Below are 23,956 nucleotides of genomic sequence, written 5' to 3' on the forward strand. Positions count from 1 at the left end.
AATGCTTTCCTGTTATTTTGTGTTATGGTTGTGTCACTTTATTTTATAAGAAAATTGGCAAACGTTTTATTTTATGTTATTAGTAAACCTTTAAAAAAAAATTGTTTTAGCGATGCATGTCTTTTATTTTATTTTATTTTATAAGGAGCCGTTTTGTACTGTGGCCTTCAAAGGTATGCATGGTTTTCTACCAGGATACAATGTGTCTAGTCTTGTCACAAAACAATGGCTGCGACTTTTGATTCCACACTTTGCTGGTGATTCTTCTGCCCAGAAAGAAACAATCATGTTTCCCGGTCAGGTATCATCATTCAGTTTTACTCACTTTATTTGTTGTTTATATGTAGTTATAGGGATAGATTTAGAAGAAGAAAAAAAATTCCAGGCAGGGAATGTAACTTTAGAAAAGGGCACCTGCAGTATTAAAAGTACACTGATATATACAGGCAATCGTACACAAAAATGCCCACTACCTCAGGTCGGTACTAGTTATAAGTGATTTGCATATCATTAATCAAAGCTTACAGATCAAATATTAATCAATTATAATTGTTTTATGATCCCATACTGGTCGTAACCGGGTTTAAAATAGTGGCCTGCAAAAAGCAGTACGGTACATTTTTATTCTCAACTGGTGAAATAGCTGTTCACCTACTAAAATTACAAAAACAAATCATGGGTCATTTTTTAATTGTATGTTCGATTATCTCATATATAGCTTGTAATTGTGTTATATTTTATTTTTATTATGCTCTAAAATACATTGCAGAAGTCCCTATTTTCTGCACACTGTCCCAAAACCTCTCTTGATCCTGTGCTGTCTTATTTCCTCAGGGTTATACAGACCATTGAGTAGCAGCAAACACTAACAGCAAGTTTTACTTGACTAAGCAATGCACCAGAAACTCTTTTCTCAAAATAAATGGTCTTAACACTTTGTGAAAGACCACCAATGTTACTTTGGTGTCAGATTTCCATCAATTTGAGATGTAAACACTGACATTTAACCTTCTGACTACTGGATTAATCTTTAATGAAAACCATGTTGAGGGGGTACAAATTTATAACTTTTACTCACATATTTTCACCTAAATTTTTTATTAATACATGTGTACTTAAAATAATGTTCATATCTGAATCGGTAATAATATTTTCGGAGATTTTTCTAATTTTTATATTTTAGATCAGTTGGTGTTGATTAAAATTAGGGAATTAATTTATAAAGTTGCATTTGCTTATGTGCCTTTTTGGCCAGATGTCCAGTATTTATGGCTATTATATTCCTAATAACTGTTTTTCTGACCAGAATTTATTTTGGGAAACAAACTTCGATGCATGTCCCAATATTTCGTAATTTTTCGTTGTTGGTAAAACAGTAAAATCTATTATCAAGTTAGCTGTCACAATCAGCTATCAATTCCTGAAAATGATAGCGATGTTCCGCTATTGTTGTCAAGTGAAACTTTTCGCCGAAAACCACTTTATCAACTAAAAATTTCCAGGTATTTTTCACACAAAAAAAGGAAAAGAATAGTAAAAGTGGCTATTATCAAGATTAGTCTTGATCGGTGTTGTTCTATTATTATTTCCAGTCAGTGCCGTGTGCAAAATGGTGGGAAATATGAATGAGTGAATGTACTGTATGTGGTATATAACGTGAGATATTTCACCTGCAGTAGTCAGAAGGTTAAAGTTGTAAAATGGTGGGAAATATGAATGAGTGAATGTACTGTATGTGGTATATAACGTGAGATATCTCACCTGCAGTAGTCGATCAGAAGGTTAAAGTTGTAAAATGGTGGGAAATATGAATGAGTGAATGTACTGAATGTGGTATGTAACGTGAGATATCTCGCCTGCAGTAGTCAGAAGGTTAAAGTTGTAAAATGGTGGGAAATATGAATGAGTGAATGTACTGTATGTGGTATATAACGTGAGATATCTCGCCTGTAGTAGTCAGAAGGTTAAAGTTGCAGACATTAGTTTCAGCCAGTGAAAATGGAATCTTAAGTTTGGTTTTCTATACCAAAATATTAAATGAGATTGGTTTTTTAAATTATACAAATGTACTTGCCTAAATTGTAAGTACTTTTTTTTCACAGGATGCTGTATTGTACGGTTTGGCTTACGATGCAACCATGGTATTGGCTAAAGCATTGAATTCACTGATAAAGAAAACAATGACGTTCACAGCAAGCCAAATAAAACAAGAAATTGAAGTGGTATTTTACTTATTTATTTATGAAAATTAGTCCAAACTATTTAATTAATTTTTTACCAAAAACATATTGAGGAGGTACAAGTTCATAACTTTCACTCACATATTTTCACTTAAAACATTTATAACTACATAAAAAATATAAGGATTGTTTTTTGCAAGTTTTTCTAATTTTTATATTTTAATGCTTATTAATGCACTAACAATTATTACCTTGGGTTTACAGGGCTTCTAGAAATTTTTTTTAATCAACTAGCCATGGGATCAGTGATTTAAATTTTTTATTAGCCACGATTAAAAATTCATTAGCCCTACTTTACTTTAAGTTAATACAATTTTACTAAATAATAGTAATAATCATATATGTCATCTAAAGAGGGAGATAGAGGTTAAAAACACTAACACTGGGGGTTGGGTGGGGTCAGGATATTTATATTTACAAAATAGACAACTGCAACATTTCACAAATTGGTTTTCACTAGCCATTGGGCATGGCAATAGTAGTTATTTACTAGCCCAACATTGAATATCACTAGCCATGGGAGTGGGGCTACCATAATCTAGAAACCCTGGTTTACGTTCTTGGATTTGTGGCTAGATGTCCAGTATTTTTTAATCTCTTTGTTTTACGGACAACAGTTTGGTTTGGAAATGAACTACAATATATATTCAATATTTTGTGATTTTCGTTCTTGGTAAAATGTTTTATCAAATTAGCTGTCAAAATGGACATCAATTCCTCAAAATTACCACAACTTTATGTCATTGTTGTCAAGCAGTAATACTTTCAGAAAACCACTTTTTAACTTAAAATTGCCAGATATTTCTCTCAAAACTTTTGAAAAAATAAATTGACTATTACCTTTTTTAAAGGTATTTCCAGTTATTACTTCCAGCTAGTGCTGGGTGCAAAATGGTGGGAAATTTGCATTAGTAAATGCACTGCATATATACAGTTGAATCCTGTTGGCTCAAACCTGTTGGTGCTCGAGAAAGTGTTCGACCCATCGGGAAATTCGACCTACCGTATATCTTCGCCTGTAAGTCGATCTCGGCTATAAGTCGAGTCCCTAATTTCAAGCCCTGAAAACTTTTTTTTATTATTGACCCGTTTATAAGTCGACCCATGAAAAACAATGTATGAATATTGAAGTATTTCTTATTTTCAGCACATGAGAACAATAATGTACAATATCTGAACAAAAGAAAATTATTTTACAAACTTTGTACATCGCAATAATATTCCAATCAAACTACATAGCATCAAAACGAAATATTCCTTTAGTAGAGAGTGAAAGCTGTTTGACTGTTACCGTATGGCACTGTACAGCATGGTTTTGTGCAAAGACAACAACTTTATTTATAAACACTGACAACAGATCACTACGATAAAACTGAAAGTACATGTATCATCGGTTAATCACATGTTTTGCCGCCATATTAATACATGTAAGGAGGATAACTCTGGAAAGTACACTGGTTTTTGTACCAAATGATGTGTGTCCCTATTGCTCTAGTGAACTGCAGAGATCAGTCTATTTTAAGGGAAAGCTCAGTAATATTCATGAAGTTAATCACCGACAAAACATTGTTTGAACAACCATTAATGCCAGTGACCAGATTTCAAAATAAACTCAGGCAACAGGTAGTTAGTATTGTTTACATTTTTGCTACAGGGCATACTTCAACAATAAAACTTGTAAAATAATCCCCAAAACGGTAATATTTTTGGGTGAAATTTTTTCACCCTCTTATAAGTCGACCCCCCAAGTTATAAAATAATTTTTGGGTGAAAACAATTCGACTTATAGGCGAAGATATACGGTAACCATTCGGTCAGCATCGTGTAAGTGTAACTCGGGACTTTGTTTTTGGTCCGAGCGTTGCAGTGTATTCAACCCTTCTGATTCTACTCTATATATATGGTGTGTGTGTTTTGACGTGCCCATGTCAAGCTAGATTTCTTGCATGTAGTATCTTAAATGTTAAAGAAAATAGTCTTAACAAAATGATTAAATGATTAAATTTCAAAATATTTTAATTTCAGATTGACATAACAGGCTTAACAGGAAAAATATGGTTTGATAAGGCCAAACATCGGAAAGAATATACTGGATTCTTAATAACCGTTAATCCAATACCAGATAAAGTAAATACAAGAAAATCACAAGTACGTATATGGGTTGTTCTCAGAAACTGGGTACCAGTACTGTGACATCAGTACCAATTTTTTTTTATGCTTTAAAAGTCCTAATAAGCAAGTTTACTTGACATTTATGCTCTATTGCATGTGATGAATTGGAAAAAAAAGATAATCTGCCAGATTTAAGTAGGTCAAATAACAAGTCCGACCAAGAATTAACAGTGTAACGCGGAAACCATTTTTTCTCTCCAAAAACAGCATATTTTGAGAAAAAGTGACATGTTTAGAACATTTTGCATGTTACTTGGTATAAAAACAACAGTGATATCAAGCTGTAACCTCATAACTATATTTTAATGTTTTTTTCATCAAATTTAAATTACCGCTTTAAAAAAAAAAAAAATTTGTGTGCAAAGTATTGTACATATGTGAATTGGGTTTTTTCTAGTGTATTAATATCATACAAGATATGATCATGGCATGGATAAAAAATAATGAACACTTATTTGTTTTGAATTTAAACCAGCATGTTTTTTTTAATCAGATTAACCGTGTAACATGGAAACCAAATTACACACAACGTGCATAAGAATTATGGTAAACACACAAAACATGAAAATACAGTAAAAAATACACTTTCAATAGATTAATATCATAAGCTATGATCATGCCATGGATAAAACATATATAAACACTCATTTGTTTGAATTTAAACATTTGTAAATCAGATTAACTGTGTAACGTGGAAACCAAATTACACACAACATGCATAAGAACACACAAAAATACAGTAAAAATAAACTTTTAGTATCCAGTGATACCATTAGAATAGAAACATGATGTAAAAATGAATTTATAGCTAGATGTTGCTATGACATAACAGTCAAAGAATGACTATTTCATTGATTTATCTTTCAGGGCTTACCCTGTACACCGCTTAATTAGCAGTTGCCAATTTTTATACAAAGTGGATACATTTAGCCTGGCTAATAAAATAGAACTTAAATTAACCACATTTTAATAATTTTCCCAAAAAATATCTACAGATATGAAAATTGTTTTTAAACCAAAATTTATTCCAATGTAAGCCTTCATTTCTAATAATATATATCGATAATTAACTATTCTGGAACAAGCTTTCAAATGCATATGTTGTATTAATATATATGCAAATTAGAATGTCAAATTATACCATTTGGTGTCTCAAAGCATTTATTGTTTGTAACTGGTTAACAATTCATGAAGAGGGAAGTGAATTATTGTCAGGTGCTGCCTATTAATATATATATCTGGACAACTCATTAACATTTTATAATTTTAATCCCGATATTTACCCCCCAATGAACACACGGTTACCCAAAATTCACTTTGCTTTCTGAAATTCTTGTTAAGTATTAGTAGTAGTTTGAAATTATTTATACTTGAATATGAAGACAGTTAATTAGCTATTTATGCATAGATATAAAAGTGCTCAGCCCTCTACACTGTGACCGTTTTGGTCGTATATGCAACCTTTTTTTTTTCATTTGGAGACTAAAACATTTCATACTATCTATATAAAAATACAAGTAGGCGCCATCTGGCTCCTAGGTAGAAAAGTTAATGTAGAGGCGTGATGCATTACATCTAAAATATTTTACAGTTATTTACATTATGGTTAGTGTCAGTTCACAAGAACATAAAGCCAATGCCACGAGTTGGTGCCAGAACAGGTGGGTGTACTGTCTTGGTTATTTGGTCTCTAGATCCCCAGGATTCATCTGACCAAATATAAATGTCCATAGAACATGGTTTGAGTGTGAGGTAATGCAGCTTTACATCTCCACTTTTGTCGTCCACATCCAGAACTTTAGCGAAAAACACCACTGTCCTGTACCGTCCAGCAACTTCTGCCTGCACAAAATCTCCTATTGCTGGAGCTGGCAGGCAGTCGTCAACAGCTGGTTCCACAGTAACTGACTGGTCCTGCTCGTCATCAGGCGACTGGTCCTGCTTGTCATCAGGCGACTGGTCCTGCTTGTCATCAGGCGACTGGTCGTGGACAACTGGCTGTAGAGGGCCCGACAGTGGGATCAGCACTTCTTCGCTCCACATCCCAACAATTGCACCATTGGCACAGTCACCAGTGCCTGTCTGACAAGACTGGCAGAAGCATGAAAGCTGTCGTGTAGACAACACATTTGCCTCTACGCATTTCACTGAATGAAGGGTACGTGTACCCTTCAATGTTTTCACACTCCTTGTCCTATTTCTGTCCACCTCACCATTCGCCATCCAGAAAAACGAATGACGGAAATGGTTGCAGTCTTGATCGGGCTGCTTGTTCAGTTTGCTGGTGATGCAATAATCAAAAAGGTCCTTGGCACCAGTGATGACTGCATTTCCCGACTTCACTGCTGTGGCTGCATGATGCTTTACAACAGCACTCTCACCATCTGATGGACCTTTTCCATGACGAGAGCCAAAGAAATGGCACTCCATTGTACACCTGAAGTCACTCAGGGCACACGATACGTCGCTGAAAGGCCCCTTTGATTTGTACTGGCTAGAGCAGCCGTCTGTCCACTGAATAATGGCGTCCAGTGATAGTCCTCTTGTGGCTTGAAGGTGCTTCATACCTAGTTGTGTAAAATGGAACACAGCATGGTAGTCGTGAAGTCTGTCTTCACTGATAAAAACCAGCGACTCTGTGACGGTTTCCTGGCATCCTTTGCATCCATAATAGCAGACTATGGGATGCACTGTCACCTGTTCATGATACCAGTGAGCTGCTTGGACCTCGTCTTGGCTGGTGCAGGTAAAATTTTCTGCAAAGTCCAAGACCATGCCAACAGTTCTTTGTGGAAATGGATGGCACTTCCTCATGGCCTCAAACTGCCGATTTTGCCAGTCGGCACGAAACAGATGTTGTGCCAGAAACGTCACTTCCGGCTTCAGTTCCCGTACTAAATCCTGTAGGGTCCCCTGCTTCCGGACAAGCATCTTTCTGTTCACCTGAAGTAAACAACAAACCATGATTAGGTGATTGTTCAATAATATAATGATTAAACATGCTACCTCATCTTTCATTTTCTCATTTAAATCATTAATAGAGGATACTCCCAGTATCTTGTGATAATTTATCAGCACAAGTTGATAAAAATCATAAGACGAGGGGGTATTATTTTTTATCATCCATTATCATTCTTTGCGACAATTGTAAACAATGTCAGTAATGTGGGTTGAATGTCACTTTATTTCGCAGCGGTAGACTCGTTAACTAGTAGAATGACAGTTGCACTATGTCACTAATGATGCCAGTGATATCTCCTACAAAAGCATTTAATGTATGATAAAAGTGATATTATATATTCTACTTCCATACTATTAGTTGTATTTATGTTATTAATAATTGAATGAATACTTGTATGACCTTGGTCAGTGGGTGAAGCATTCTTCCTTCTGGTGATGGTGACATGTCAACAGTTAAATTATATTCAATTATTATACATGTGTGTTTATCTTACCCGTTTTCCATTGACGAAGTTTGCCTGAGACTCCCATTTCATCGACGTCACTGGGCCCTGGTGTTGGAGCGGTGGTTCCAGGTGAAGGTCCAGGTGGTTGATGCCACAGGTGTCGCACTCTTGATAGGCACAAGCCTTCTTCCACTGTCGGTCCTCTCTACCACAGGTGTCGCACTCTTGATAGGCACAAGCCTTCTTCCACTGTCGGTCCTCTCTACCACAGGTGTCGCACTCTTGATAGGCACAAGCCTTCTTCCACTGTCGGTCCTCTCTACCACAGGTGTCGCACTCTTGATAGGCACAAGCCTTCTTCCACTGTCGGTCCTCTCTACCACAGGTGTCGCACTCTTGATAGGCACAAGCCTTCTTCCACTGTCGGTCCTCTCTACCACAGGTGTCGCACTCTTGATAGGCACAAGCCTTCTTCCACTGTCGGTCCTCTCTACCACAGGTGTCGCACTCTTGATAGGCACAAGCCTTCTTCCACTGTCGGTCCTCTCTACCACAGGTGTCGCACTCTTGATAGGCACAAGCCTTCTTCCACTGTCGGTCCTCTCTACCACAGGTGTCGCACTCTTGATAGGCACAAGCCTTCTTCCACTGTCGGTCCTCTCTACCACAGGTGTCGCACTCTTGATAGGCACAAGCCTTCTTCCACTGTCGGTCCTCTCTACCACAGGTGTCGCACTCTTGATAGGCACAAGCCTTCTTCCACTGTCGGTCCTCTCTACCACAGGTGTCGCACTCTTGATAGGCACAAGCCTTCTTCCACTGGCGGTCCTCTCTACCACAGGTGTCGCACTCTTGATAGGCACAAGCCTTCTTCCACTGTCGGTCCTCTCTACCACAGGTGTCGCACTCTTGATAGGCACAAGCCTTCTTCCACTGGCGGTCCTCTCTACCACAGGTGTCGCACTCTTGATAGGCACAAGCCTTCTTCCACTGGCGGTCCTCTCTACCACAGGTGTCGCACTCTTGATAGGCACAAGCCTTCTTCCACTGGCGGTCCTCTCTACCACAGGTGTCGCACTCTTGATAGGCACAAGCCTTCTTCCACTGGCGGTCCTCTCTACCACAGGTGTCGCACTCTTGATAGGCACAAGCCTTCTTCCACTGGCGGTCCTCTCTACCACAGGTGTCGCACTCTTGATAGGCACAAGCCTTCTTCCACTGGCGGTCCTCTCTACCACAGGTGTCGCACTCTTGATAGGCACAAGCCTTCTTCCACTGGCGGTCCTCTCTACCACAGGTGTCGCACTCTTGATAGGCACAAGCCTTCTTCCACTGGCGGTCCTCTCTACCACAGGTGTCGCACTCTTGATAGGCACAAGCCTTCTTCCACTGGCGGTCCTCTACCACAGGTGTCGCACTCTTGATAGGCACAAGCCTTCTTCCACTGGCGGTCCTCTCTACCACAGGTGTCGCACTCTTGATAGGCACAAGCCTTCTTCCACTGGCGGTCCTCTCTACCACAGGTGTCGCACTCTTGATAGGCACAAGCCTTCTTCCACTGGCGGTCCTCTCTACCACAGGTGTCGCACTCTTGATAGGCACAAGCCTTCTTCCACTGTCGGTCCTCTCTACCACAGGTGTCGCACTCTTGATAGGCACAAGCCTTCTTCCACTGTCGGTCCTCTCTACCACAGGTGTCGCACTCTTGATAGGCACAAGCCTTCTTCCACTGTCGGTCCTCTCTACCACAGGTGATGACATCAACAGCATGGTATACATGACGTACACGACAAGCATTGTTTATCCGTGAGGCAACACCGTTCAAAGTACGCAGCTTTAACTCCACGTTGGTACAATATTCGCACAAACATTGCCGAAGTTTAGCCTGTCTCATGAGGCGAACGTGAGTAGGACGACACTTTGCAAAGTGCGAGAAGCTGATGGGTGTGGTCATCTCCTTGCTCTCCATGAAATCATTATACAAGTCCTTCATGGGTCTGGTGAGGACTGCGGCGCTTCTTCCAGTCTTCTTTGAGACCAGCTTCTTCTCTGGCAGGGCATAGGCACTGGATTCAAGGAAATCTGTTGCTTCAGCTTCCGCCTTCTTCTTCTTCTTCACCATGCCAACGCTGGTGGAAAACGAGTTTCCAACACTCTTGGAAATGGTCTTCCTGTGAACACCCAGGAGCGAGCTGCTGGCTCTAAGCGAATACTTATATTTTGAAAACACCGACAGTAGAACCCTTCTTGTGTAGTTGACATCCTTAGAGCGCTGTTTGCTGATGGACTTCAATCTACTCAAGACATCCTGTCCAATCTTTTGTTCCACACATTGCTGTTTCATGCTGTTGAAGATAGCTCGTTTTCTTGGGGATGCTTTTGTCATGAGGTCAGTTACCATTTCAACATACTTCCTGGGACTGCAAGGCAGCATGGCTTTCACTCTTGACAGGGCTTTCCGTCTTGCTATAGGAGACCTCTCATCACCAATTTGCACACTTTCCTCAATGCACTGTTCTCCAACTTCAATTAAGGATGTACACTGGGTTGATTTGGAAGTATTTGAAATCCTCTTTAGATGAGCAGCCAGTTTCTTCTCCTTGTACAATAACCTACGTTTCTCATTGTACCTTCTTTTTTTCTGAGCCTTCTCCTGAGGAGTCAGTTTGTCAATCTGATGACGCTTTTGTTCCCTCCACTTAGCACGCTGATCATCAATAGCTGCCCTGGTCTTCCTCGGTTTCTCTGTCTGCTCAGTTTTCTTCCTCTCTCTGCAGGCCTGCATCCGTAGTCTTGCTTTTTCTCTCTGATCTATTTTCTTTTCTTCAGACAGGTTCTGGCAGTATGTTTTGCTGTCGTGCCTCCCTTTTTCCCTCCACTGTTGATACTTTTCAGGATCATTTGCTCTCATTCTCTCCCTACAAGCTTTTACAAGCTGCAGTCTGTTTTTTCTTTTTCTGGGCCTGAAGAGGTGGGATGGAATTAGATGAGGCGGGTGTCTGTGGTTCTGTTTGATGATGACCATCATCTTCTCGCTTAGCAGCAATCCTGTTGCTTTGCCGAACTGGCATGGTGATCCTTCATAAAAAAAAAAAAAATAATAATAATATATATATATATATATATATATATACACACACTATATATATAAATTAAAAATCAATTCCAAGTCATCTACCTGAATGTATGACTTAATGAGCTAAATTGTATACACCTTATTACATACTAAAATAAAATATATTAATAGAGGAAGAAAAGGGAATAAAATAACTTAAAAATGTAACAAGTCCAAAAACAAACTAAAAAAAAATCAATACCCAGCAAGTTGTGTTTAGCATTGTAACACTGAAAGCAAAAAAAAAAAAAAAATGCATTCTGGTTGATGTCAGTAAGTAGGCCTAACGCACCAATTCATTGAGAAACCTCAAAACCAAATCATTTATGTGGTATATGTGATAGGTAATTAGATACATAAATATTACATTATGTCAAAACAGAAACATATTTAACAAATTAGATCACTATCCACTCACAATGTATGTTCATTTAATTTCGTAATACTGAAACAAAAAAGCGCTTCCCATGTGACGTTATTAATCGGCCAGTTCATTCACTCGACAAAGTTCAATATCAAGAGTTTAAAAAATATATATATTTGTAATTAAATAATATGAAGTATTTAAGTATGCATCCAAACGAAATAATTTAAATGAAAAATCGGTATCTAATCACAATGGGTGATTAATTAACTTCGTAACGTGGAAAACAAAATAATCGCTTTCCGCGTGACGTCACTAATGCACAGGTTCACTCACACAAGCAAGGTGAACTTCCTGAACTATTAATGTTGAATAAATGACGGATAATTAAATAACAAAACATTTTAGTAGGTCCAAACTCAAATAAAATTTCAACAGCTCACCAATATCCATGCTCAATGTAAATTAATTTAATTTCGTAACACTGAAACAAAACAAACCGCTTTCCACGTGACGTTATTAATTCCGCGAGTTCATTCACTCGAGAAAGTTCAATATCAAGAGTTTAAGTGGGAACAAATTATTTGTAATTAAATAATTAAGTATTTTAGTATGTATCCAAACAAAATCATATTTAAACAAAATAAGCATCTAATCACAATGGGTGATATATTAACTTCATAACGTGGAAAACCAAATAATCGCTTTCCACGTGACGTTTATTAATGCGCAAGTTCATTCACTCGAGAAAGTTCAATATCAAAAGTCTTAAGTGGAAATAAATTATTGGTAATTCAATAACAAAATATTTGATAATGTATTCAAACAAAATAATTTAAAACAAAATCGATATTTAATCACGATAGGTAATAAATTAACTTCGTTACGAGGAAAACAAAATAACCGCCTTCCGCGTGACGTCACTAATGCACAGATGTATTTACTCGTGCAAGCCAGCGATTTTTCAAAATCACGAGATAGTATTCAAAACAAGTGAAAGAGAAGGTCAAAAACTACATTTCTTTGTGATAAAATTTTTAAAAAGCCCCAAAACATATTATCTGTATTAGATTTAATATGTGTATGTTTAATTTCGTAACACGGCAACGAAAAATTGTCACTTCTACGTGCGTGTGTAAACTTCTTTTATTGTTCAATGTTTTTCCGATGCTTGATGGAAATTAAATGCAAAACAGATGTACCACTGTAAAAGGAATAACACAAAAACGTGCATTCGAACTTACGTACATTCGACATTGGTACATCTGTAAACGCAAGGATTTAATTTTGTCACATTCACTTAACATCGTAACCAAGAATAGACGTTTACCGCTTCCCAGTGACGAATGAAATTAAATTTGAATTTCCGATATTTATCCCGATTCAAAATAAAAATAACATAGCTGTTGTAAAGAAATATTTTAAATAAACAAATACAACTGATATATATACATACTGGCGATAAAACCCCCACTTTTATAACTTTAAATCACGCCTGACATTATCCATTCAAAACGGACCAAGATTGCTCCGATTCGGTTCGACAATTTGTGATCAAAATCTACTAGCTTTAAAAGCGAAATAAAATAATAAAACGTGGTCCAATACAAAGAAAGAATAGCACTAAATAATAATAAAGTATAATACAGGCATCAAAAGTTTCATAAAGCAAACAAACTTACCTTAAAATGAGTACCAATGCTTCGATTTTCGTCGATCTTTAGCAAGCGAACACAGCGTGACGTCAGAGAAACGAAATAAAAAACTCGACCTGTTGTCAACAAAGGATTTGGAAAAGTGCAAACACGTGTAGCTTTGCTTTTCCCGCCCTTTTCGCGAAGTGATTCGTGTAAAAATAATCCCTAATTCTATTCTGAATTAAATAAATACTATGACATAGATTTACAATCGTAACATGTGAAACAGGAATTAACAATTGTAGATATACGTTCAATTCAATTTTTACCGTCTAGTGACACCTTTTAGGATTTAACTCTTTATGTACAATAACCAGGTCAGTGTGTTAAACGTTAAAATGTTGAAATAGTTCCTGTGTTATGTTTTCACATTATGCTTGTAGTGAAATTTTACGTTGTTTCGAAGTGGAAACAAATGGTTACGATGTTAACGACTTCACAATTGGTTAACTATATCATAATTTTGATTGCTCTTGAAGATAAATATGTATCCAACTTAAGAAAAAGGTTGAATATGATCGTTTTAAACAAATATTTTTGTATCTGAGCATTTTTTTTATCAAGTTTGCTTCGCTTTCTTCCCAGTGGTGTTGCCGATGTCACAACTTGCTGACGCCATTTTCTTATTCATTTAGCCACATCCATCTCATTAAAGTACATAAGACACAACACAGACACTCAGTATTATCTTTATTATCGCTCACATCAATATACACTGACATGAAGTCAAAATATTTATAGTGCAATTAAAGATTGCTTTTTAGTATGGATTTTAAATAGACTACCCCCATGTCACGAAGGGGCACACAATTTCTAAGAACGACCCATATACTTTTTAATGTAAAACCCTTGATGTTGGAGAATATAGACCCGGTTTTTCACTTGCTGGTTCAACTTCGATTCATGGGTTAAATTTTGGATTGACAGAGGATTGACTGAACTTGCATTTTACATTAACAATTCAATTTTGATCTGTACTTAAAAATTTGTTTAAATTCCATATCTTAACCTTCTGACTACTGGATTAATTTGTGACAAAAACCATGTTGAGGTGCACAAATTTATAACTTTTACATGATATAAAGTTTATATTTGAATCTGTAAGTATTATTTTTGTGGGTTTTTATAATTTTTATGATATTTTATGTTGTAACATGTAGAAAAATTTGTGTTTACTTACGGGCATTTGTGGCCAGATGTCCAGTATTTATGTCCATTATTCCCAATAACTGGGATTGTTTTACCAGAATATCTTTTTAAAACCAACTACGATTCATATCCCAATATTTCGTGATTTTCATTGTTGGTAAAACAGTCAAATTTATTATCAAATTAGCTGTCACAATCAGCTGTCGATTCCTGAAAATGACTGTGAAGTTCCACCCTTGTTGTCAAGTGAAAATACTTTCCGAAAACCACTTTTTGAACTAAAAATCCCCAGGTATTTTCCATTGAAAAATGGCGTGAAATATGAATTGGGGAATGCACTGTATACAATCAATGTACAGTGTCAACTTGCAGTAGTCAGAAGGTTAATATTGTGCTTCCATCCCAAAATCTGGGATTCATGAAATCACAGAATCATGCAAAATTCGCAGCCTGAAATTATTTTGGTATTGGTGTATCGTGTAGTTGCAGATCTAGTGTGACTTTTATGGGGATTTATTCAAAGGCCATGACTCTGTCAAACATGAGTGGGATGTCGCCTAGTGGTAAAGTACTCACTTGATGCGCGGTCCGTTTAGGATTAATCCCCATCGATAGACGCATTGGGCTATTCCTCATTCTATCCAGTGCACCATAACTGGTATATCAAAGGCTGTGGTATGTGCTAACCTGTTTGTGGGATGGTGCATATAAAAGATACCTTACCATTAATGGAAAAATGTAGCGTGTTTCCTTTCTAACACTATATGTCAAAATTACCAAATATTGACATCCAATAGCCGATGATTAATAAGTCAATGTTTGATGGAGTTATGGCCCTTGAACATAGATTTGTGGGTCCTGGTAGGGGACATATATTGCTTTAGCAGTACTCTCAGAATGCTTGTTTTTGTTATAGGTGGCAATGTATGGCCGATATTTAGTGCATTCCTCGGAGTACAAAGAGATACCGCTGGAAGCTTATTATCCATTTGATAATACGCCTTGGAATTTCACGTTGATTCCTGTTGTCATTGCCAAAGCTAAATATGTTAATAAAGTCAGGTAAGAAAAACTTTGTTCAGTTTTGTCAATCATTTTCATGAGCATAACAGAATGGTTTCATTCCGCCTTGGTTTAATCCAGCATTAAGTGAATAATTTTTCTGTTTTCTTTTTGTGTTGCCTTTACGAAGTAACAAGGCGAGATATACTCTTCAAAAAAAGTAGGGGAACCTGAAATATTAATGTTAATATCAACTATTAGACCGAACATATGTATTGACCTTAGTAAAGAACGTTCAGGTCATGTCATGTTTTCAGATGAGTCCCTATTCACTTTGGACTTCCTTGACAGGCATGGTCGGGTCTGGCGACGACGAAATGAATGGCAGACCAACGTCACAATGTGATTTCATGACAGATTTGGCAGTGGATCAGTTATGGTGTTGGGTGATATCACTATGAATGACAGAATCCCCGTCCATATTGTGCAAGGAAGGGTCACTGGGCAGTACTACCGGGACAACATACTGACACCCTTTGTCATCCCGTTTGCTAGGCGTGTGGGTCGACGTTTTGTTTTTCTGGACGACAATGCCTATGCTCACCGTGCACGAATCGCCAATGCTCACCTTCAGCGGCACAACATCTATCGAATGTCATGGCCAGCAATGAGCCCAGACCTTTCCCCCATTTAACACGTCTGGGATATGATGGGGAGACATGTGCGTCAACATCAAAGACCGCCGACCACGTTAGCAGAACTTGGTCAGGCGCTGCAAGAGGAGTGGAACAGACTCTCTCAAATGGCCATTGGGAGACTCATAAACAGTATGCCTCATCGACTGAATGAATGTCTCACACATTGTGGCGGTATCACCCACTACTAATAAAAAAACGTCAACTTTCAAATTTCACTTCTGACCCCAATCGTCCTTCAAGGTCTTTGGTAGTCATAAAACCTACTGTAATACCGTATATCTTCGCCTGTAAGTCGATCTCGGCTATAAGTCGAGTCCCTAATTTCAAGCCCTAAAAACGTGTTTTTTTATTGACCCGTTTATAAGTCGACCCATGAAAAACAACTTATAAATATTGAAGTATTTCTTACTTTCAGCACATGACAACAATAATGTACAATATCTGAACAAAAGAAAATTATTTTACAAACTTCGTTTTTCACGTTTTCAACGTTTTGTACATCGCAACATTCCAAACTACATAGCACCAAAACGAAATATTCCCTTCGTAGAGAGTGAAAGCTGTTTGACTGTTACTGTATGGCACTGTACAGCATGGTTTTGTGCACAGACAACAACTTTATTTATAAACACTGACAACAGATCACTACGATAAAACTGAAAGTACATGTATCATCGGTTAATCACATATTTTGCCGCCATATTAATACATGTAAGGAGGATAACTCTGGAAAGTACACTGGTTTTTGTACCAAATGATGTGTGTCCCTATTGCTCTAGTGAACTGCAGAGATCAGTCTATTTTAAGGGAAAGCTCAGTAATGTTCATGAAGTTAATCACTGACAAAACATTGTTTGAACAACCATTAATGCCAGTGACCAGATTTCAAAATAAACTCAGGCAACAGGTACTGTTGTTAGTATTGTATACATTTTTGCTATTAGTGATGACTGTTATTTTAACTAAGTGGACTGTTGTCTTGGCATGTGAGTGAGATCGCATGCCTTTTCGCATAACCAAAACCGTTATAATGTAAAAAAAAATAGGTTATAAAAAATAAATGTGCCAAATTAAGATATTTGAGTATAAATACAGGGCATACTTCAACAATAAAACTTGTAAAATAATCCCCAAAACGGTAATATTTTTGGGTGAAATTGTTTTACCCTCTTATAAGTCGACCCCCCAAGTTATAAAATAATTTTTGGGTGAAAAAAATTCGACTTATAGGCGAATATATACGGTACTAAACTACCGGTTGTAATGTTTGCTCAATTAATTCACTATTATCATATAACCATTCCCCACAGCTAATATACCTTACAATTTTGGCAATTGTAAATTCTTATTAGAGTTCCCCAACATTTTTTGAAGAGTATATAAACATTACTTTTTTGAAGGCAGTGGTGACAATGTCAACTTCTGCTTATAAAATGTGTTGGCATGTATTATGATGTAATGAAATTAACATCTTTCGGAATAAAAACATTAAGTAACACATTTCCATCTTCAGTTTTCTGTATTATATTAATTGTTTCTAAAAGAACCCTTTTGGAGGAAAATTGTTTTGTTTTTTTAAATCGGCTATGTCAGATATGTTAATTGGAATGAATGAATGAATGAATGTTTAACGACATCCTAGCATAAAAATACACATCAGCTACATGGGCGGATCCAGGAAATATTTTTAGGGGGGGACCAAAAAAGAAGGGCACATTGACTCGTCAAAAGGGCACCTTACTACAAGTTTTGATATTTACAATTAATATGAATTCCTACAGTTCTACGTCATAATATACTAGCAATAATGAAGTAAATTGGCGTCACTCGCGTTAGAACCTCAATGGGGCCCCATTGAGACTCAATAACACAGACACATATCTGCAAGCTTGCGCATGTACACGAAAATCTTGATTTCATTTATCTACAATATAATTATTGTTTACTTAAAAAATAAAAAAATTCTACAAACAAAAAGGGCACTTGGACATTTTGAGGGCACTTGAACAATTTTTTGGGGGGGGGGGGGGGCCTGGTCCCCCCCCTTGGATCCGCCCATGAGCTATTGGGTGTCACTGTTAACTGGAACACTGTAAATGAAATTAGATTATGAAATATGTTGTATATAATGTTGATGACTTTCTAAATTATTCATAACTTTATAAATTATGCCCCTACTTGTGAACCCATCATTATTACTGGTGGACATGAATATTGCATATACAGTTAAATCTCATTGGCTCGAACCCTGTCAGTGTTCGAGAAAGTGTTCGACCCGGCCATCGGGTAGTTTAACCTAACCATTCAGTCAACATGTAAGAGTAACTTGGGACATTGTTTTTAGTTCGAGCATTTTGGTGGATTCAAACTTTCCAAGTTCAACCCAATGCGATTCTACTGTATATATCTTTCATAAATTTGTACCACATTATTTTTATTATTATTATTTTTTTAATTATCTTTTTCTAATTTCTGTTACAATTTTTTGCCAGAATTCCGTCGTCAACTGGGATGATTAGCAGTCTCTCATTTCAACATGATCCCATCCCGCCAAGTACAATGGCACCAGTTAAAAGTTACCTTGAGGAAAATGCAGTTGCACCTTTCTATTGTTTCAATGGCTGTGGTGGAAACGAAATAACCAAATTCATTTATGACCATGGAAATTGTTCAGGAGTAAACAAATGCGAGTAAGTTCAAATAGGTTTTGTAGAATTTTCCCACCAAAATTTTATACCTTTAGCTAATCTGGGCTCATCCTTTCTATTGCCAAATTAGCCAGTTGCTAGTTTATATACAAAGTGGCTATAATATTTAGTCTTTTGCTAATAAAATGTTTCTTAAAATAATCACATTTTAATAATTTTCAAGGAAACACTCGTTATATCTGAAAATTTGCTAAACTGAAATTTGTTTCAGTGTGAACCCTGGCTAATTAAACAGGGGTCGAAATTAACACTGGCAAGTAGATGAGGTAAGAAGATATTTTTCAGTGTTGATTCTATATTCATTTAATGATGTTTTTAAAGCAAGTCACATGGTTCAAACCAGTAATTTAGGTGCAGGGGACCAATGAATGTTCATGATGATGATGTAACTTTTCATTTAGTCACTTTTCTAAGCTACGCAAGAATTAAGATTAAAGTATCCTGATCGATACATTACAATTAGGTAATGAACTTTTGTTTTTAATCATTGAAAAAAAGCCCACAACTTCATTTCATTTAATACAGGGTGTGCACTTTGCGGTTGCCCGATCGCCCATGGTGAGTCAAAATAGAGTCGGGCAAGTCAAAACCGAAAATTTTCGCATATTGTAATATGTATCAAAATGCAAATAATTAATGTTTGTAAGAGATTGGAAAATTATTTTTATTTATTGTTTTCAACTGGTTTCCTATTAGTATCTGCGGAACCAAATCCATATAGGACATAATAGCGACCACTTCCCCAGTCTATTGTGAGCCACCATCTCTATATCAGAAGAACACGAACAGTGAACAACATTAACAGAACTTTACTAAATAGACAACATTTAACAAGTGACCATCTGATCCACACAACAGGAAAGAAAGAAAGAAATGTTTTATTTAACGACGCACTCAACACATTTTATTTACGGTTATATGGCGTCAGACATATGGTTAAGGACCATACAGATTTTGAGAGGAAACCCGCTGTCGCCACTACATGGGCTACTCTTTCCGATTAGCAGCAAGGGATCTTTTATTTGCGCTTCCCACAGGCAGGATAGCACAAACCATGGCCTTTGTTGAACCAGTTATGGATCACTGGTCGGTGCAAGTGGTTTACCCATTGAGCCTTGCAGAGCACTCACTCAGGGTTTGGAGTCAGTATCTAGATTAAAAATCCCATGCCTCGATTGGGATCCGAACCCAGTACCTACCAGCCTATAGACCGATGGCCTAACCACGACGCCACCAAGGCCGGTGCACAACAGAGGATCCACGAGACATGCACATACACATAATACGATACGATAACGAATGTTCAAGGACAATGACGAATGTTCACGGACAATGACGAGTGTTCTTTATACATTGACTTGTTAAGTCCCACACTATCGAACAGTCTAAAACCATTTGGAATGCCATGGCCGGTGTTAATTATGTATTCGGAAAACCTCAACCACGTAACTGTATTCATAGGTTCAATCGGAACACCTAGGTCATGTCCATCTGTACTTTCCATTTAGTTGCAATCGGAACAACTCGTCACATTCTGCTACGCTGTTTCACAGAAAGATTTTGTTTACGAGCCTGAGGTTTTTCGATAGATAACTAGTTTAACGTGCTCGTATACCACTAGGATTTTGAACATGCCCATCCAGAGTGTGACCTCCGATAAGATCGGTGGCCTGACTCAAGATTGGGGGGGGGGGGGGGGGGGGGGGGGAGAGAGAGTTGAAAATAATATTGAAAATAGCAATTAGTAAAAAAGTTCATAGAATTTAGAAAAAAAGAATTGACTGCTCAGCCGAATATTTATATAATTTGGAGCATTTTAGAAGGACAGTCCAAAAATAAATAAGAAAGAAGAGAGGATCGGACTATTTAATAATATTAAAAAAGAAAGTAATTTCGACATAAAATGTTGAACGAAGGTCTAAAAGTTTAAAGTCTGATCTATATGTCCACGTGAGTGGCCTAGTTAAGGGCATTTGGATGCACAGCTTATAGGGACGAGATGGGTTGCATCCCATCAAGAAAATCCTTAGATTGACAGTCATTAGATGATGAAGGTGTAGTGCTGTGCTGAAATACAGATCTTGATAAGCTGGATCCGTCTGAATGAGAGAGAGAGTATCAGACTAGGGTATAGTCCAGTCATGGGTTGGTATAGTGGTGTGGACGGGCCCAAATCTGGTGGTGCAGGCTGTCGAAATGAGAAGCATTCAATCAGTTCCAATGGCCGCATACATCCCAGTAGAAAACTTCATTTCGCTGACAAAAACAACGAAATGAAGGATCCCCAAGTCAAGCACACGAAAGCACGTGCAGTGTGTACAAGTGAAACAAACACGTCTTACCGCATCAAGCCCCAGACTGGGAATCGTACGAACACAGTGTAACTTTGGATTCTTTTTTAGTGAGATTCCTTGCCGCCTCGTCATTTCTCCGGCTGACTATGTCGACTTTTTTTTTCGTGACTCATATGACTGCCATTCTGCAGAATGCCACGGTTGTTCACATTTAGTCTCTACATGTCCGAGCCTGTCCTAGCAGCACTGGAAAATTGACCGCCCCACTCTAAGAAGAAATAGGAAGCGGGGTCTTTTCTAGACTTTGCTTTATAGTGATACCATCTTGTATCCTCCGGAGTCGGGCCCGTCCGTACCACTATACCAACCCATGACGACTGGACTATACCCTAGTCTGATACTCTCTCGTTCAGACGGATCCGGCTTCTCAAGATCTGTATTTCAGCACATCACTACACTTTCAGTGTCTAATGACTGTCAATTTAGGGGTTTTCTTGACGGGAGGAAACCCATCTCGTCCCTCACGTGAACATATCGATCGGACTTTAAACTTTTAGATCTGCGTTCAAAAGATTATGTCGAAATTACTCTCTTTTTTATATTATTAAATAGTCCGATCCTCATTTTTTTCTCTTATTTAATTTTGGACTGTCCTAAAATGCTCCAAATTATATAAATATTCGGCCGAGCAGTCAATTCTTTTTATTTTTGGCTTGTAACTTTTTATTTATTTAAAAACAAATTCTATTTACTCTTTTACTAATTGCTATTTTCAAAATTCTGCCCATTTTCAACTCTACCCTCCACCTCCCCCCATCCCAAGTCAGGCCACCAATCTTATCGGAGGTCGGACTCTGGATGGGCGTGTTCGAAACCCTAGTGGTATATGAGCACGTTAAAGTAGTTATCTATCTATCTATCTATCTATCTGTGTTGGTACGTTTTAATTTCTTACGGAATATACCGAGTCTACTATACCAAACGCCCAATCGTCACTGCGAACGATGTCAACATAACATTGCTGTCAGCTTAGTATTTTTTAATTCCTCGTCATACGACCATAATTATTAATAACCCCTTATTCATTCCAAGACTGAGCCTTGGTATAACCTTCAAGATGTTTTATTTGTGTGGGTCCCGTGACAACATAATCATTATAATTTAATTACAACAGTTTGTAATAAAACTAAAATAAGTTCTGTTTCCTTCTTTTGTGTTGTTATTATTGTTTGTATGATAAGATAACATGTTTTTAAAGTGCAATTTAAGTTCTTTTACTTTAACGAAATTCGGCCATTCAAAAGTTGTACGGGCGAGTCAAAGTGTTGCTGTTAGTGGCCCGAATGGCTAGTCAAAAAACAATCCCAAGTGCATACCCTGTTAATATTAAGCTGACATTGTAATGAAATAGAATACCGTGAGAAGTACATAGTTGACAAGCTAGACTGTTAATTTGGTGATATATTACAACTCGTTTGTCATTATTAAAATGTTGCTAATACTGTGAATGGTGAATACCGGTAATGGGGATACACACAGTCTAAAGTTCTAGTTAACTGTTTTAATAGGTAATAAATTTGAATTAGCAGGATCAATGTGTATTTTGGGGAGCATGGTTAATAATGGGGATACACACAGACTAAAGTTATAGTTAACTGTTTTAATATGTAATAAATTTGAATTAGCAGGGACAATATTATTTTGGGGAGTATGGTTAATAATGGGGAAACACACAGACTAAAGTTATAGTTAACTGTTTTAATATGTAATAAATTTGAATTAGCAGGGACAATGTTATTTTGGGGAGTATGGTTAATAATGGGGAAACACACAGACTAAAGTTATAGTTAACTGTTTTAATAGGTAATAAATTTGAATTAGCAGGGACAATATTATTTTGGGGAGTATGGTGAATAATGGGGATACACACATACTAAAGTTATAGTTAACTGTTTTAATAGGTAATAAATTTGAATGAGCGGGGACAGTATATATTTTGGGGAGTGAATATATTTTATACACACCTGCACGTCGATATTAAACTATTTGATTTATGATTCAAATCCCTAAAGTGTTACTAGGATCCTACCTTTTGTTTGAAATCCCAGTACCATGACTGGGATTCCAATTCCAGCACAAAAAATCTTGGAATCTCAGAACTTGCACTTGTTCCGAGTGCAATTAAGTGTTCAGAGTGCAATTAAGTGTTCAGAGTGCAATTAAGTGTTCCGGAAGAAAAAAAGTGTTCCGAGCACAATTAAGTGTTCCGAGAGCACAATTAAGTGTTCCGAGAGCGCAATTAAGTGTTCCGAGAGCGCAATTAAGTGTTCCGAGAGCGCAATTAAGTGTTCCGAGCACAATTAAGTGTTCCAACATATCACTTCAACTACAAGACTATTGTCCGAACCAAATTGTTAACAGCTACAAAAAATTACTCTGCTACCTTTAATTGCCGTTAGATTTCCTCCAAAGTTTGTCCAGACACAAATTGCAAAAAAAGCACTACAAATATAGATTCCACACACGAGACTGCAATGATGTCGCCAATATTGTCTTTGCTGAGATTGCATAGGGAAAAATACATGCAGTTTTCTGCCGTCTGCCATGTTGCTTGTTTATGGAATACTCTTCAAGAGGGGTGAAAGCCTCCAAAGTATGTGACACAATTAATATGAAATCAATTATCTCTAGTGGTATCATTAAATTTTTTTTGATAATAATAATAAATAATATGATGTCATCACATTTGCTTTTATATCATAGCATGTTATGACGTTGTTAGATTAAGTCCTATCCTTTCACCCTTCTTGAAGAATATTCCATAAAAATTCAAAATGGCAGCTGGCACAGTAATACATGCTTTTTGCCCTATGCGCTCTCAGCGAAGTCGATATAGGTGACATAGTTATCATCTGGTATGTGGAATCTGTGTCATTGTAATGGGTTTTTTCAAGATTTCTGTCTGGACAAACTTTGGAGGAAATCTAACGGCAATTAAAGGTAGGAGAGTAATTTTTCGTAGTTGTTAACAGTTTGGTTCGGACAATAGTGTAAACGGCATGACTTTCCTTTTTTAAACTTTTCACACTAATATATTGACAGATCTATAC

At 37.2% G+C, this 23,956-nt stretch overlaps 1 protein-coding gene across 1 annotated transcript in view; it reads left to right on the plus strand.

The window, feature by feature from the left end:
* LOC121389705 overlaps positions 1–23,956 on the plus strand; it is a 210,274-nt gene that overhangs the window by 136,628 nt on the left and 49,690 nt on the right. The window contains exons 55-59 of the mRNA XM_041521356.1: positions 146–301; positions 2,103–2,222; positions 4,266–4,388; positions 15,061–15,206; positions 18,337–18,534. Of these exons, the coding sequence (XP_041377290.1) occupies positions 146–301; positions 2,103–2,222; positions 4,266–4,388; positions 15,061–15,206; positions 18,337–18,534 (743 nt within the window). The remainder of the gene's footprint in view (positions 1–145; positions 302–2,102; positions 2,223–4,265; positions 4,389–15,060; positions 15,207–18,336; positions 18,535–23,956) is intronic.

The sequence above is a fragment of the Gigantopelta aegis genome, chromosome 15, assembly GCF_016097555.1.
Source record: "Gigantopelta aegis isolate Gae_Host chromosome 15, Gae_host_genome, whole genome shotgun sequence".
Taxonomy (NCBI): Eukaryota; Metazoa; Mollusca; class Gastropoda; order Neomphalida; family Peltospiridae; genus Gigantopelta; species Gigantopelta aegis.